Source organism: Panicum virgatum, chromosome 6K, assembly GCF_016808335.1.
Source record: "Panicum virgatum strain AP13 chromosome 6K, P.virgatum_v5, whole genome shotgun sequence".
NCBI classification, from domain to species: domain Eukaryota; kingdom Viridiplantae; phylum Streptophyta; class Magnoliopsida; order Poales; family Poaceae; genus Panicum; species Panicum virgatum.
This window is the reverse complement of record NC_053141.1, coordinates 15449253-15465705: the sequence shown is the minus strand read 5'-3', so window position 1 is coordinate 15465705 and position 16453 is coordinate 15449253. Positions and strand designations below refer to the sequence as shown.

Here is a 16453-nt window from a genome sequence, read left to right as displayed (position 1 = left end):
CAGTGGTGTGGCATCGACAAACCATCCCCGTTCTCTCTCAGTGCAATCACAGCAGCGCCAGGGCAGCTTTTGCCTGAGCTGTTACAGGAATTTGACGGGCTCTTTAGGGAGCCGCATGGGATGCCTCCTCAGCGTGCGATCGAACACAGAATAAGGCTCAAACCAGGAGCTGACGCGGTGGCTGTCAGACCATATCGTTATGCTCATCTTCAGAAGGACGAGCTTGAAAAACAGTGTGCTGATCTTCTTCGCCAAGGCATTATCCGGCTCAGTTCGTCGGCTTTCTCGTCTCCAGCCCTCCTAGTGCGCAAGGCAGATGGATCATGGCGCCTTTGCATTGACTATCGGGCTTTGAATGCTTGCACAATTAAGGATAAATTTCCCATTCCCGTGGTCGAGGAATTACTGGATGAGCTTCGGGGTGCCAAGTTTTTCACGAAGCTGGACCTCCGATCCGGATACTATCAGGTGCGCATGCACCCAGATGATGTTGAGAAGACGGCTTTCCGCACTCATCAAGGCCTGTTCGAGTTTTTGGTCATGCCTTTCGGTCTGACAAATGCTCCGGCCACGTTTCAAGCATTGATGAACTCGGTATTGAAACCCTTCCTGCGCAAATTTGTCCTTGTTTTTTTTGATGATATCTTGATTTATAGTAATACATGGGCCGAACATTTGCTGCACCTCCGAGCTGTCTTTGAGGCGCTGCAGCACCATGCTCTCTTTCTCAAGAAGTCCAAGTGTTCTTTTGGCCAACCATCTGTGGGCTATCTGGGACATGTTATTTCAGCTGAGGGTGTTGCCATGGATGAAACCAAGGTGAAGGCAGTGCTTTCTTGGCCAGTGCCCAAAACTGTTCGGGCTGTCAGGGGTTTTCTCGGCTTGGCCGGGTATTATCGGCGTTTCATCAGGGACTATGGGCGCCTCGCTGCTCCTCTTACGAAGCTCCTGCGCAAGGACGGATTTCAGTGGACTGAGGAAGCCACGGCTGCATTCCGGGCGCTTCAACAAGCACTTTCGTCGGCGCCAGTTCTTCACTTGCCGGATTTCTCTCAGATGTTTGTGGTGGAATGTGATGCTTCGGGCACGGGATTTGGTGCCGTCTTACATCAGGGCAGCGGACCGATTGCTTTTTTCAGTAGGCCCATTGCCCCACGACATGCCAAGCTTGCTGCTTATGAGCGAGAGCTGATTGGCCTAGTGCAAGCGGTTAAGAATTGGCGGCCTTATTTGTGGGGTAGGGAGTTTATTGTGCGCACTGACCATCATAGTCTCAAATTTCTGCTGGACCAACGTCTATCAACAATCCCGCAGCATCATTGGGCCACAAAGCTATTGGGTTATGATTTCAGAGTTGAATATAAACCGGGTATTGCAAATGTGGTCGCCGACGCGCTGTCTAGGCGTGAAGAGGCTGCGGCTGCCTGCATGCTGCTGTCTGCACCCTCCTTTGAGCTATTCGACTCCCTGCGCAAGCAAGTTGCAGCTGATGATTCCCTCCAATCAGCACGTGCTCGGGCTGCCAACAAGGAGGATGGATGGTCTATTGTGGATAGCCTGTTACTTAAAGAAGGCAGGATCTTTGTGCCGGCCTCCTACAGCATTGTTCCCACCTTATTGGACCTCGCGCACGGCATGGGCCATGAGGGCATTCAAAAGACCTTACATCGACTCCGTTCAGATTTCCACATTCCTGGTGACCGTCGCCTTGTGATGGACTTTGTTCGGAACTGTGAGGTTTGTCAGCGAAACAAAACAGAGCATCTACGGCTGGGCGGTCTTTTACAGCCGCTGGACATTCCGTCAGTTGTTTGGGCAGATATCGCAATGGATTTCATTGAAGCCTTGCCACGAGTCAATGGGAAAACGGTCATTCTTACAGTGGTGGATCCGTTCTCAAAGTTCGCACACTTCATTCCCCTGGGTCACCCATATACAGCTGTGTCAGTGGCGAAGGCTTTCTTTCAGGATGTTGTTCGGCTCCATGGTTTGCCATCTTCCATTGTGAGTGACCGCGACCCGGTGTTCACAAGCTCTTTCTGGAAGGAGTTGTTCGGTCTTGCAGGCGTCAAGTTGCAGTTCACATCGGCCTTCCATCCTCAATCGGACGGCCAGTCGGAAGCCACTAACAAAATCATTGCTATGTATCTGCGCTGTCTCACGGGTGATCGACCTCGACAGTGGATTCGCTGGCTACCGTGGGCTGAATTTTGTTACAATACATCCTATCAAGCATCGCTTAAAACCTCTCCGTTCAAAGTGGTTTACGGCCGCGATCCTCCTGTTATTCGAGCATATGAGGCAGGAGAAGCACGGTTACCAGCGGTGGAACAACAGATGCTAGAACGGGATGAATTCTTGGCTGAAGTCCGTGATCGCTTAGAGCAAGCACAGCAGTACTCCAAGCAGCAGTATGATAAGAAGCACCGTGAGCTCTCATTTGAGGTGGGTCAATGGGTGTGGTTACGTCTGCTGAACCGGCCGTTGTCTTCGCTGAATGTTCACAACGGCAGTAAGCTGGGTCCGCGTTTCTTTGGTCCATACAAGATTACAGAGAAAATTGGGGACGTTGCCTACCGTCTGGAGCTTCCGCCGGGTGCTCGCCTGCACAATGTCTTCCATGTGGGGCTCCTCAAACCCTTTCACGGTACTCCTCCGTTGGCTCCTCCAGTGCTACCTCCGGTGTTGAATGGTCGAGTCTGTCCTAGACCAGCAAAGGTGTTGAAGGGTCGTCTTGCTCGCGGCAGCTATGAGGTGTTGGTTCAGTGGCTGGACCAAGATGCTACTACGGCTGCTTGGGTTCCACTTGAGGACTTCAAGCGCTTGTATCCAGATTTCCAGCTTGAGGACGAGCTGTTGCTCCAGGGGGGGGGAGAGATGTTATGACCGGACGTGTCTACCAGCGCCGTGCCAAGAAGAAGTCCGAGCAGGACGCCGGGAAAAGTGCCTAAAATAGCAGGAGATTTGTTTAGATATTGTTAGTTATTTCCTTTAAAAAGACTCATATATATATATGGGCTAGCTGTATCGTGAAAAACCAGGAAAGTAATATCAATCTAGTTTCCCTAATCCCTTCTCTGTCTCCTCCCGATCCCATCTGCTAAGCTACCGGCGACGTCTCGACGGCGCCCACACGCCGAGGTCCAGGACCTCGCCCCACCACCAACCACGACTATCACCTGCGCCAAATCCCTAGCTCCAACCACGCTCCATCCATCCACGAACATAACACGGTGTAGTTCTGGAAGAATGCTGTGAATGGCGCCTGTGACCAGTCAGTTTTGATGCGTCCACCCTGCGTTGCCCAATCCTCAGCATTCCATATGCTGGCATACATCCTCATAGGCTGATAGAGTGGGAAGGGAGTATCATCCCTCATCTGATTCTTCATCCGCCGGATTGGTTTACCATTGACAAGTATTCTGTATCAGTGTATCCCGACAACAGACAAATTGTTTAGGCCTTACACATTCAAATAGCTATGCTGAACAAAGCCTCTTCTTTTGAAGTAGCATACATTTTTAGAATTGCTTACCAAACAGCAAAAACTTGCCAAAATGAGCCTTAACAGCTTTGCTTAGGAACTAACAAGTTGACCAAGATAAGGGTGGAACTTACAAGATCATGTGTGGGTTCCAGATGATGGAGTAAGTATTGAAGTCTTCAGTGGGATCAAACCAAAGACGGTACTGCTTTTCTCGGCCACCTTTTCCTTTGGCATAGATGTTTGTGTGAAGGGTGTATGGTTCACCGCTGGCGTTCCCTAAGAACTCAAGGTCGATCTCATCATGGTATAGATGTTTGTGTGAAGGGTGTATGGTTCACCGCTGGCGTTCCCTAAGAACTCAAGGCCGATCTCATCATGGTACTGCCATGGTCCCTCAGTTACCATCTATTTTTGGATCAAGAAAAAAATGGTTAGGTTAAGGATCCATAAGTAACCTGAATGAGGATCTTTTGGTTTCTTGTTTACTTACATATACTGTGGTGACTGTGCCAGCAGATTCCTTGGGGACAAGTTTGATGTCAATGTCAAACCTCCCAAAGAGGTACTGGCTCTTGGAGCGGAACGCCGAAGTCGTCCACTGGTCAAGGGTCAGTGACATGGTTTGGTGGCCATAGCTATCATAGAGCACCTGCGTATTGCCCCACATCATTTCAATGCTGTCGGTCATGTCGCTAATTGCTGGGGAGATGGTTAGGATGAAATACAAAGCTGCTAGGATCCTAGCCTGCCTCATGGCTTCTGGTGGTATTTAGCGAGTGGACAAACTGTGGATGTGCTGTGTTGAAACAATGTCCTTATATAGACTAAGAAAAAGAGACCAGTGTGTATTCTGAACAATATCTAATGCCGTATGGGCTTGGATTCTTGGGATGCCATAGTAAACTCGACATTGTTGGCTGGCTTCTGAAGTAGTGGGCTTAAAAATCAATTAAAGTATTGGGAATCGAAACTGCAGGGCCGCCCCACGGTAGCTTCTGCCAAATATGCTGGCCCTCAAGCAAGTTGAGGGTTTTAGTTGCCTCTTACTGCAGTTCCTGTGGGGTGATATTGCTAGATCCACTCAATTGTAGCATATCGTTTTGTCCAATCCTGAGGTATGCTTATACGCTCTTGACACTTAACCTCTAGTATTCCGACAATGCTATGTGGTAGAATTCACTTTTCCTCTGTTTTTGCTATTAGGAATCAGGTGTGTTCAATGAAATTTATAGCAATGTAGTACTAAGACTTTGTATGAGTAGCCTGATTTGGTTGACCTAACAGTTTCATTGAAGAATGAATCCGTCAGGTTTAGGATGCCATTTAGTAAGGAAAGTGTTGTTCAGAAAATAATCAAATTATCCTGAAGTCAAACTGGCAAAACACCTGTAGATCACATGGCTGTCCATGCTGAAGTCTATACATGAAAATTTACATGTACAACAGTACAAGTTCTTGATTGTGTTTTCACACTGCAACCTGTTTAATCATGTCCATGCTCCTAAAACTTGCAGTAAGCACTAAACAGCTTAAAAATTTCGTGGCACTTGCATAGTTTTGTGCACTAATGAAATTTTTTGAGCTCAAAACAATATAGTATTCTTGCCTTTCTTGTTCAATCTATTTTGTGTCATGAAAAGCACTTTTAGTGGCATCTGTACTTCAACTTGTACCCAAAATTGTTTTATATCATTCCAATTATCCTAGTGCAAGTGTGTCACTTCATATTCCTCAACTTTTTCAGATCATTACTAATGACTGGTCAGTTTTAGTTAAATGGGATATTATGAAATTTAAATTGCATTGAGTTATGGTTTAGTGTTGAGCAATCACTCTCAAAAGATATACGAGCACTTTTCTGTAGGTACCAGGGCTGTAGTTTCAGGGCACATAGCAGGATATACTTCTTTCTACCTTAATTAATAGTGACTGTGTTTCTTATTTTTATATATCTGAATGGACCTAGAGATTGCTTAAATTTAATGCTTGGACGGCTTCTACTAATACTCTTCAGGCTTTATTTTTTGGCTTCTCGAATTTCTAGATACATGGCATGGGTGATCGGATTGCAGTAACATGACATTAATATTCTGTGAGCATGCACTGAAAAATTGTTGTGTAAAATAATCAGGGGGACAGGGGCCACAATGAGTTAACAACTAGTTATAGACGAGTGGTAAAGGTGAAATTATAATTTATTCAGCCTGTTAACTACTATTACACCCATCATCTCTTGATTTTCATGTGATGCTTTTTTTTCCTTTTGAACAGGCAGGAGAGCTGCATATCATTTTATTAAGAATTTTCTAGTGATGTTAAAAGGCATCACCGCCTAATGTGCAAGATGTTTTTTTGTGGATGATGGCCAAGGCCCAAGATGTTAAGATATTATCCTCGTAGCAAATTATTGTGAAAATTTACAGTCACTTCTGTGCTATTAGTGGACTCTGGAGGAGAGGATCTCACCACTATTTCCACGCATCGTAGTTGTTGTCAACTTTCCCAATCAGATGTTTGTCATGGAAGAGTGTCCAATGAGTTGCACAGTGCTCTTGTGTAGGGGAAGGTAGTCGGCGTACAGAGTGAATCACTGGGTGCAGACTGTGGAAGTGAGGGACATCAGCACTTGGAATTTGTGCTGTGGTGTAAAGGAGGGATGATCAGAAGAAGCATGGCGGAAGGAATGCTGTAAGTTTTTCCCTTCATTTTTCTGAAAGAAAATGTTGTTAGAATCTCAAAGGGATCTGATCTTGCAATGATACTAGAAATGTAGGGAAGGGAAAGAGATATTTCATTATATTGCATTGCATAAATGCAACATGTGAGCATAGTTTCTTAGCCTATGGGGCGTGGGTACCTGCTGACCTGGTTCATATCTTACATCAAGTGCATCTGAAATTGTGAAAAACAAGTCATACATTTCGTTCTCAAATTCATTTGGGAGTTCAAAGGAACAAGAAAGGAAAGAGTGGCATGCATATATCACATTCACTATTTACAGCCAGCACTTGTGACACGTATGGTGATGATTTGTTGAAAAATTTGACATTTAGTATAGCCATGATACATTTCAGAATTTTTCAAACACTGTAACTAACCCCCTTTTTTCTTTGCAAAGGCTTCTTCCAATGATGGTCTTCTATATTTTGGTGGCAGTTTGCGAACAGAAAACTGAGATTTTCGTATGTGTGCTGTGTTCAAATTACAACACCACCAAGTAAGAGCCGATTTCAATTAGCTAGAATTTTTATCAAATAACCTTCAGAGTGAAAACTAGAACTCTAGAAGTTGGCAAAGGAATGTCTGCATAAGTAATTATATTGAAGTTTTGGATTCAGAGATAAGAATGTTGAAAGACTTATAGCGATGATCTTTTGAATGTCTGTTCTGCAAACTTGGAAGTTGAAACTTGTTTTGCTATTGCCTATGCTGAGTCTCCACACTGAAATAGTATTTATAACAAAAAAAAAATGCTTGGAGAAGGTAGTAGCTGCTGATATTTGTTCTGGCTACCATCATATCTGTATCACACTATACTTTTTTTGATTATAATGTGTGGGCTGTTTCTCTTTGCAGGCTCATATAAGATTATGCCTTCAAGCACGGAAAAGAAAGTTCTAGGCACAAGTAGCTAGGATGACTATCCTTTCCTGGTCGACCTCACTGAAGGTATGTAAGTAGCTATTAGCTATGCACAAAATTGATGACATAATGGCTGATAATTTGACTCTATAATCTAGCAATTGAAGTGTCATGTCATATATCTTAGTTTGGCAGGCGTTTTTTTTAATGACTAAAGAATGCCCGTGGGCGGATTATGCACAATGATTTTTATTCCCTGATCATTGGATTACTCTTGCATCACTTTGTAGTTATCTGTCAACTGAGCTATGAGATATAAGGGGCATATTCACAACCAACCTATACGTTGTCGCCTTGTTGGTCACAAGCTGTGCATGAATTATGAGTTGAAACCAGAAAACGCATCTAATCCTCACAGTTTAACACAGCTTTGAATTGCACCCGAAGGATTATGGTAGTTTTTTTTTGGTTGGAAGAGAATAAAGTAATCAGGATATCTTAGTTTTCTTATAGCACAGCTTTGTTTTGCGCAAGCATTGATTTCAAATAGACACGCTCGTAATTAAGTCCTCCAGGCTGCAGTAAGTAATACAAGACCCTACCAAACCAATTTTTGCTTGAACGCAGAACCAGCCTATCCTATTGATTCGTCCCACTCTGAAGTCTGAATCAAGTATTAAATCATGTTGTGCTGAACTTGGAAGCAGCGCACTGCCACAACCATCACCATCGACGGCTTCTTCATTGGGCCCAGACACAACTGCCACCGCAGTTGTAACTCAGGGAGGTGTTGCTTTCTGCCGCAGAGGAGCAACTGCCCGGCAGCTGCCGCAATTGAACTCAGAGCATGTCCGTTCTACCATGGTTCTTGCACCTGCATGCAAAACGTCTTCCTTGCGACAAACCCCCAACCAAACTAAATTTTGGTCAAGGATGCACCACCAGCCCATCGCACCAATTCAATGTTTAAAGGAAGTAAGATATATAGAGATTTCTATGGGCTTGCTTTTTCCGCTTTTTCATTAAGAGATCTATGGGCTGGCTAGCTATCAGCCGTGGCATCTGATATTTTTTTGGTAAAACTCCATTCTCATTTTTGGTAAGGTGAGGTGGTGGTTGACCACTACATTTCCAAACAACACTCATTTTCAAACAACACCTTTAGCTATTAAGTATTTTGCTCACTGCATCATCTTTGAAGCACATCACATTGATATGCACAACCAATATCTGGATGCACGTGATCTGATGTTATTATTTATTTTCTCTATTTAAACGCAATGGACAAAATGTTAATTGAACTGTTCATCTTGAAAAGAATGATGGTGAATTGCTGAATCATAAAATACACCTCTCACCCTCTCTATCTGCTGGATGAATCACTGCTACTTTAATTTAACTCACACTCCCTTGGGGGCGGCCCATTCTTGTACCTCTTGGGGTCTTTGCAGTAATCATATATCTTGTTATTGGAGTCCACCTGTGTCATTTGCTGTTTCCGTGACTCATCCAGCTGCTGGTTAAACCAACCGGAGCCTGGGAGACACAAGGGGTTGTTCTCGTATTGGGGGCATGGGATGGCCCTGTAGTTCCGGAAGTATGCCGTGAATGGCGCCTGCGACCAGTCGGTCTTGACCTGCCCGCCTTGTGTTGCCCAGTTGTCGGCGTTCCAGATGGTGGCATACACCCTCATTGGATAATAGTATGGGTACGGGGCACCGTATATCTGGTTGTTCTTGATCTGCCGGTACAGCTTGTCATCGACAAGAAATCTGCAGCTCAGAAATAGCAATATGATTATTACCCACCGAAAGGAATAGCGATGAGGATTAGTGCTTGCAAAATAATTAGATCGAACAAGATCATTTCCTACTGTGTCAATTTCTTTTTCTAAAATATCGGTTCTATCGACATGGGGAGACCCGTGTAGCCTCAATGCCCTGGACCTGTACTTCTACCAATCTCTTTGATCTTTTTTATTATGTACTTATTCTGTTATAGGTTATAGGCCACTTTACTTTAGTGCTAAGTTAAAATTTTCCAACTTTGACTAAATTTATGTAAAAGACACCAACATCTTCATTAAATCCACCATAAAATATGTTTTTATGGTGCTTGATTTGATAATGTAGAAATTAATATATATTTCTATAAACTTAGTCAAAATTAGAGAAGTTTGCCTAGGACAATGTGAAATGAACTTTATAATTTGAAACTGAGTACTAATGAATGATATGGCATTACAAAACTGAGAGAGCTATAGTTTTTGCAAGATAGCAGAGAAGCTTACAAGATCCAGTCTTTATTCCAGATGATGGTGTACTTGTGGTAATCTTGAGTGGGATCAAAATCAAACTTGTACTGCTTCTCTCTGCCACCTTGTCCTCTGGCATACATGTTAGTGTGCATGGTGTAGGGCTGCCCAGTGCTGTTCCCCAGAAACTCAATGTCGATCTCATCATGGTACTGCCATGCTCCCTCTGTTACCATCTGCCACCAGATCACAACACAAATAGGTTGGTCTGAAGATCCACAAGCGAAATAGAATGTCGATAACCAGTTTGTTTCTAGGCTACTTACATAAAATGTGGTAACAGTGCCAGCCGAGTTCCCTGGGACGAGCTTGATCTCCACGTCGATCCTGCAAAATTGGCATGTCTTCTTTGACCGGAATGCAGAGCTAGTCGATTGGTCGAGAGTCAGAGCGATGGCCTGTTGGCCAGAGATGTCAGTGACCACCTTTGCATTGCCCCACATTATCTCCAGGTCATCGGTCAGGCCACCGGTGACATGAGGGATGGCTAGGATGAGGTAGATAGCCGCTAGGGAGGCTAGGAGTTGAGCCCTAGCCTGCCCCATGGCTGTTGATGCTGTTGGTAGGTACAGTATGAGCGTGCTTTCTTCGACATGGTGTTGGCTTATATAGAGAGGGGAAGTGGAGATTAGGGTGGTGAAGTCTAATCAAGATCTAGCATAGTAGCAACTTTGATTCTCTGATGATCTAAGAAATTGGAGAGAATCATCTAGCTGGTGATCAGTAAGTGGTTATAAAAAAGTAGATCATGACTTCAATTAAAGCTTGGACAGAGAAAGAGTTGACTAACTGGTTTGAGGGCTCTCACGCAGCACCAATCTGTGAGCCGTCCCACGGTGGCTTCTGACAGGCATATTTGATTCTTCTGCAAGTTGAATGATTGATATTTTGTGAGAGTCGAGAAGTTCTGGCCCATTAGTTTATTTTGCGAGGAGAGGGTTTTTGGTATCCTAGGGTAATGTGGTTTCATCGTGCTGATCAAACTGCCAATGAGGTGATGACCTATTCTCCATAGGCATGTAGATTTGCAAGTCGAAATATGGCCAGTCACATGCAGATCACGAGTTCCTGTGCACAGAAGGTCAGCTGGAGAATTGAGGCCTCGAAGTTTTGTGCATGTCCAGTGTCCAGTGCTATTCTTTTCATTACGTGGTCTGAAGCTCCTAACTTGTACCTAATGTTACATGACATTCTGACTCCAGCTTTTCATGCATATATGCTTTGAGATGCTCCTGTTAACTCCTAGGACAAAGCTAGAGTTTCTTTACATGCTCAGAACAGCAATGTAATGGCTGAGTAGCTGTCGGTCTTTCAGTCTTCTAGCGTCTTTTGCCGTTATCCTTTGAATGCTGTATAACGCTGAAACGTTTTTGCCTTGTTTCTAATGGAATCGGGCTGGGCTCTGGCCTGTCTTTCTAAAAAAAAAAATTCCCTCGAAATAAGTCTGAAGGTTTATTTCACTATTTCAGAAGTGTGAATAAAAGTTTCCTGATAGGAAGTGCAATCAAATCGTTTTGTGTTGTTACGAAAATATAATTCCTCACAGGATTTGAAACATGATTGAAAAAGGAATCTTACAGCAGCACCTATTGGTACAGATATACCACTGAAGTTATGTGAAGTGGCAGTGTTATGGGCCTTTGAGTGAGTTATCACTTATCAGAGTGATTTTGCAGTTCCATTCATCCAGTTTTACTCTGACAGAGCTACATACATCTCTCTGCAACCTGTCTAAAGATCAAGCATTTATACATACTGTTCACTGTAACTTGCCAGTATTTTTTTCTGTACATGGTGTGAGTACCAACTCGTACAGGTCTTGGTTGACTTATGTACAATCAATGGATTCCCAGCAGTCTAACTACGAGTTTGTGTTGATCACCGTGAAGCCTGTGTAGGCTTGTACTTCAGCTCACACGGGCCGTAATTTTTCGATGTACGTATGCCTGGTCTAACCTTCAATTAATGTCCACATTTTTTTATGCATGAGATGCCATCGACCAATGCAGTTTAGATTAGTGTAACATTGTTTAGGCTTTGTTTCTTGATTTGCAAATGCCTAGGCACATGAGAGGCGCTGAGTCCTTTCTCTGACAACTCTGTCGCACCGGCCGTGGTGCTGGGAGAGCGAAGAGCATAGCATGTGTTCTGCCGTATGGGCTCAATATTGCTTATGCTTATTTTTTAGTCTCGGTATCCATTCAAAAACTCTCACTTCATGCTGGATGCTTCACAGGAAACATATTTTTAATGCCTCTGTTACATTTGCAGAAATCTCGATGCGGAACTGGAATAGAAGGTGCGGATGGATCGGAAGTGTACGGTAATCTTGCAGGCAGTGGTGTTCAGCCTTTGACATGCGATTTTTGGTTTGAAACTCTGGATTGGAGCCAAGTCAAAGAAAAAGTTGATAACAGAAATTGAAGGCAATACGCTGGCTGTCAAAATTAAGTTGGTTAAAAATTCAGTTCGGATTTATCAAAACCTGAACAAAAGAAGACTGTTTATTTTCTTTGGGCTACCCTTCTTTTTTAGATTATGGATATAAGTCCGGCCTCAGCTGTCCCAGGGGAGCTTGCAGCCAATGGTTTACACAAAATGCAGTGCTGAGCCTGCCCCCGACTAAAACGTTTACAAAACTCAGCAGACAAAAGAAAACAAAGAGCATAGTACTAGCATTCAATTCTGTTTCTAAACTTCCAGCCAAATTTGCTGAAGATCTCCATCATAGTACACTCTAGCTGTTTGCACCTTTCTTTCAAGAGGACCCTCTCTTCCTCTTTTGATAGCAGAGATCAGCTCCTAATCCAGTAAGTCCCCCAGAAGATGACCTGTAAAAAGGAGTTAGTAATCGAATTTTTGAAAATCACATCATTTCTACAAAGCCATATGGCCCGACAAAGAGCAGAAGTTCCAATCATGATTGTCTTTCTGTATTTTAAAGGGAAGCTTTTGTACCAAGATCCAAACAGATTTGCTACACTTGAAGGAGGTGTAATACCAAAAGACAGGAACAAAGTATTCCAAATGAACCTTGACATATGACAATCAAAAAACAAATGTCGGATGGTCTCTTCCCTGCTACAGAAACAACATTTAGTGCACCCTTTCCAATTTCTTTTCACCAAGTTATCCTTAGCTAATATGACTCCTTTTTTTAGATACCAAACAAAAACATTGATTTTCAACGGCAGTTTCAGCTTCCAGGAAACACAGAAGTCAGGGAGAGCGTTTTCTCTCATCAGATCCTTGTACATTGAGTGTTAGATAAGGATCTTTTGTTTAAGGACCATATGAATTCCTCTTTGGGAACATATCAGGTGCAAACCAACCTTTTTGTGCAAACCGTGCAAACTTCAATCAGTATTGGATAATTTTACAATTAACTGCCCGTCTCTAATCATACTTTGCAAATCCCCCCTGCGCACCCCCTTGGACGATTATCCGGTTTGCACTAAGGTTGGTTTGCACATGATATGTTCCCTTCATCTTTTCTATCATTCAGTTGAACCCCAATTACTTTTCCCACTAGTTCATGCTAGGAAATCAAGTTGTCTCTCACTAAAGCCCGTCTGAATGAAATTTTCGAAGGGGTTGTGCTTATCACTTTCGCAACTAAAGCATGTTTCTTCCTCACAATGCCATAAAGATTGGCATACCTAATCATAAAAGGCTTATCACAAATCCAGAGGTCTCCCCAAAATCTGATTTGGGTTCCGCCTTGAACTCGAAAACTACCTCTAGATAGCAAATGATCTTTGATTTCCATTAAACCTGACCAAATTGGGAATATCCTGGCCTTTTGGCCACCTGTGCTAAAGTCTTGTTCTTCAAATATTTTCTTTTGATTATGTCTTGCCAAATTCCTTCTTCATTAAACAGCCTAAATAGCCACTTACTTAGTAGGCAAATATTTTGGTTTTCAAGATTAATGATTCCTAAGGCTCCCACACACTTATTAGGTGTGCACAAAAGACTCCACTTAGTAAGTCTATATTTCTTCTTTATTTGAAAGCCTTCTTGGGCTCATAGGAATGCCGAGGTTGTGGTAGAACCGTCCAAATTAATCCGGCTCAAGTGCACTAATCATTACCTTAAAGGCCATATGAGTTAACACCCACTTCAAACGGAGTAATCCGGTAGCGCTATCGGGTAAAGTCCTGATAAAACCACCTACGCTTCGATCGAACCCAAAGCTTGCATAAAACTCACACGAAAGCGACTTTAGAGATTACAACATTCCAAAATTTATTACATCACAAAATACTTCATGCATTTATTACAAACTGAGTTTAAAATTTAGAAAATGTTTTTGAATTATAAAAGAGATCATCAGAGTTCTTTATTGTAGCCGAAATAAAACGATAGACTAGCGCCGAAACAAGACGTCATGACTCCGCCCGTAAACCTTATGATTACAGTATGTGATAACCAGTCAAAACCTATAATCTCGCGAGAGGCAGGAAACCACTCGACTTTTACTGGTCCTAATTAGCTGAGCATCTAGTCGAGCTTAACATCTAGTATTCAAAACATGGGTACCTAGGATCATGCAACTATGGTTACAGTCAACTCCTGAAAACTTAAAAGACACAGATAAATAAAGTACAACATAGATTGCATATATTTGAAAATAATAGGTGATTAGATGCACCGGGGCTTGCTTTCCTAGGCAAAAATAGCCTTGGGCTCTTCGGAACATTGGAGCAATTGATACCGCAAAGAACCATCACGGGATGGAGGATGTGCATCGATTATAGAAAATTGAATAAGGCAACGAGGAAGGATCATTTTCCACTACCATTCATTGACGAGATGCTAGAAAGGTTGGCAAAGCATTCACACTTTTGTTATCTTGATGGATACTCAGGATTCTTCCAAATACCTATTCATCCGGATGATCAACATAAGACCACGTTTACTTGCCCGTATGGAACTTTTGCATATCGGAGGATGCCTTTTGGATTGTGCAACGCACCCGCTTCTTTTCAAAGGTGCATGATGACTATATTTTCAGATTTCATAGAAGAGATTATGGAGGTATTCATGGATGATTTTTCGGTGCATGGTACTAGCTTTGAAAATTGCTTGGCAAATTTGGAGAAAGTTCTTAAAAGATGTGGAGAGGTTGATCTTGTGCTCAACTGGGAGAAGTGTCATTTCATGGTGAAAGAAGGAATTGTTCTCGGTCATGTTATCTCTGAGAGAGGGGTAGAGGTGGACAAAGCAAAGATAGAAACCGTGGAGAAATTGCCACCACCTACGGACATCAAATCTTTGAGGAGCTTTCTCGGTCATGCCGGATTCTATAGGAGGTTCATAAAGGATTTTTCAAAAATCACCAAGCCATTGACACAACTTCTCCAAAAAGACGTGGAATACACCTTCGATAGTGATTGTCTTCACGCCTTTCGAACACTCAAGCAATCTCTCATAAGTGCTCCTCTCATGCAACCTCCGGATTGGAATCTACCTTTTGAAATCATGTGTGATGCAAGCGACTACGCCGTAGGAGCCGTTCTTGGACAAATGAAAGAGGGGAAGGTAAATGCTATCTACTACGCAAGCAAGACTCTCAATGAAGCCCAAGTTAATTATGCAACAACGGAGAAAGAATTGCTTGCCGTGGTATTCGCCTTCGAAAAATTCAGATCATACATAGTAAATTCAAAGGTGATAGTTTATACCGACCATGCGGCAATCAAGTATCTCTTGTCCAAGAAAGATGCTAAACCACGCTTGATTCGATGGATCCTATTGCTACAAGAATTTGATGTGGAGATAAGGTACAAGAAAGGGGTAGAAAATGTTGTGGCCGACCACCTATCAAGGATGAACCATGGAGATGATGGAAAAAAACCTATCGAGGATCAAATGAGAGATGATCACCTATATAGAATTCTCGACAAAGATAGTTGGATGAATGAAATAATAAGGGCAATAAAAGGGATGCCCTTGGATCACTTGGACAAGAATGCAAAGAAAAGAGTGATCGCGGAAAGAAGAAAATACTATTGGGATCCACCATACTTATATAGATATGGAGAAGATGGAGTCCTAAGAAGATGCATACCAAGGGAGGAACGTGAAGAAGTTCTAAGAAAGTGTCACTCGTCGGGATATGGAGGACATTATGGGCACTTTAGAACTCAAGCTAAGGTATGGGCTAGTGGATTCTATTGGCCCGAGATGCATGAAGACGCGAAAAGATTTGTTTCGACTTGTCCGGAATGCCAAAGGACGGGGAATATCTCGCAAAGAAATGCCATGTCGTAGAACTACAACTTGCAAATAGATCTATTTGATGTCTGGGGAATCGATTTCATGGGACCATTCGTGAACTCACATGGGTTAGAGCATATATTGGTGATGGTGGACAATGTTTCAAAGTGGGTTGAAGCTATGCCATGTCGGAAGGCATCAACGGAGGAGTCCACGCACATGATTAAATCGGTAATCTTCCCTCGATATGGTGTCATGAGAATCTTGATAAGCGACTGAGGAACACACTTCATGGGCAAAGACATTGGTAAAAGCTTGAAGAAATTGGGAATTGAACATAGAGTGTCCACGGCTTATCACCCCCAAACAAATGGACAAGCGAAAACTTCGAACAAGCAATTGAAGGACATTTTAAAGAAGACCGTGGTAAAAGGAGGAAAAGATTGGTCGAAGAGATGATGCACTATGGGCATATCGTACGACACACAAAACCCCGATTGGTATGATTCCTTATCAATTTATTTATGGAAAAACATGCCACTTGCCGGTTGAGCTAGAACATAAGGCGTATTGGGCGATGAAGGAAATGAACTTTGATGCGGAAGCCGCTGGAATTAAAAGGAGAATCCAAATAAGCGAATTGGAGGAGTTAAGATTGAAAGCGTACAATAGTGCATCAATTTACAAAGAAAGGATGAAGAGGTGGTACGACAAGCGATTACAAAACAAGGAATTCAAAGAAGGAGACAAGGTCCTGCTCTACAATTCAAGATTCAAACTTTTTGGCAAAGGAAAATTACAAAGCAAATGGGATGGACCGTACGTCGTACACTCAGTTTCACCCACGG

At 43.0% G+C, this 16453-nt stretch overlaps 2 protein-coding genes across 2 annotated transcripts; both read right to left on the bottom strand.

Moving 5' to 3' along the window:
• Nucleotides 1–3763: 3763 nt before the first annotated feature.
• LOC120713293 (xyloglucan endotransglucosylase/hydrolase protein 24-like) lies at nucleotides 3764–4175 on the bottom strand. The gene is made up of 2 exons (XM_039999282.1): nucleotides 3978–4175; nucleotides 3764–3892 (listed from the first exon to the last, which is right to left on the bottom strand). Exons 1-2 carry the CDS (start codon nucleotides 4173–4175, stop codon nucleotides 3764–3766), a joined length of 327 nt encoding a protein of 108 aa, XP_039855216.1.
• A 4110-nt stretch (nucleotides 4176–8285) lies between these two features.
• LOC120711876 (probable xyloglucan endotransglucosylase/hydrolase protein 25) lies at nucleotides 8286–9958 on the bottom strand. The gene is made up of 3 exons (XM_039997543.1): nucleotides 9650–9958; nucleotides 9360–9559; nucleotides 8286–8841 (listed from the first exon to the last, which is right to left on the bottom strand). Exons 1-3 carry the CDS (start codon nucleotides 9926–9928, stop codon nucleotides 8460–8462), a joined length of 861 nt encoding a protein of 286 aa, XP_039853477.1. The 5' UTR covers nucleotides 9929–9958; the 3' UTR covers nucleotides 8286–8459.
• Nucleotides 9959–16453: the final 6495 nt, after the last annotated feature.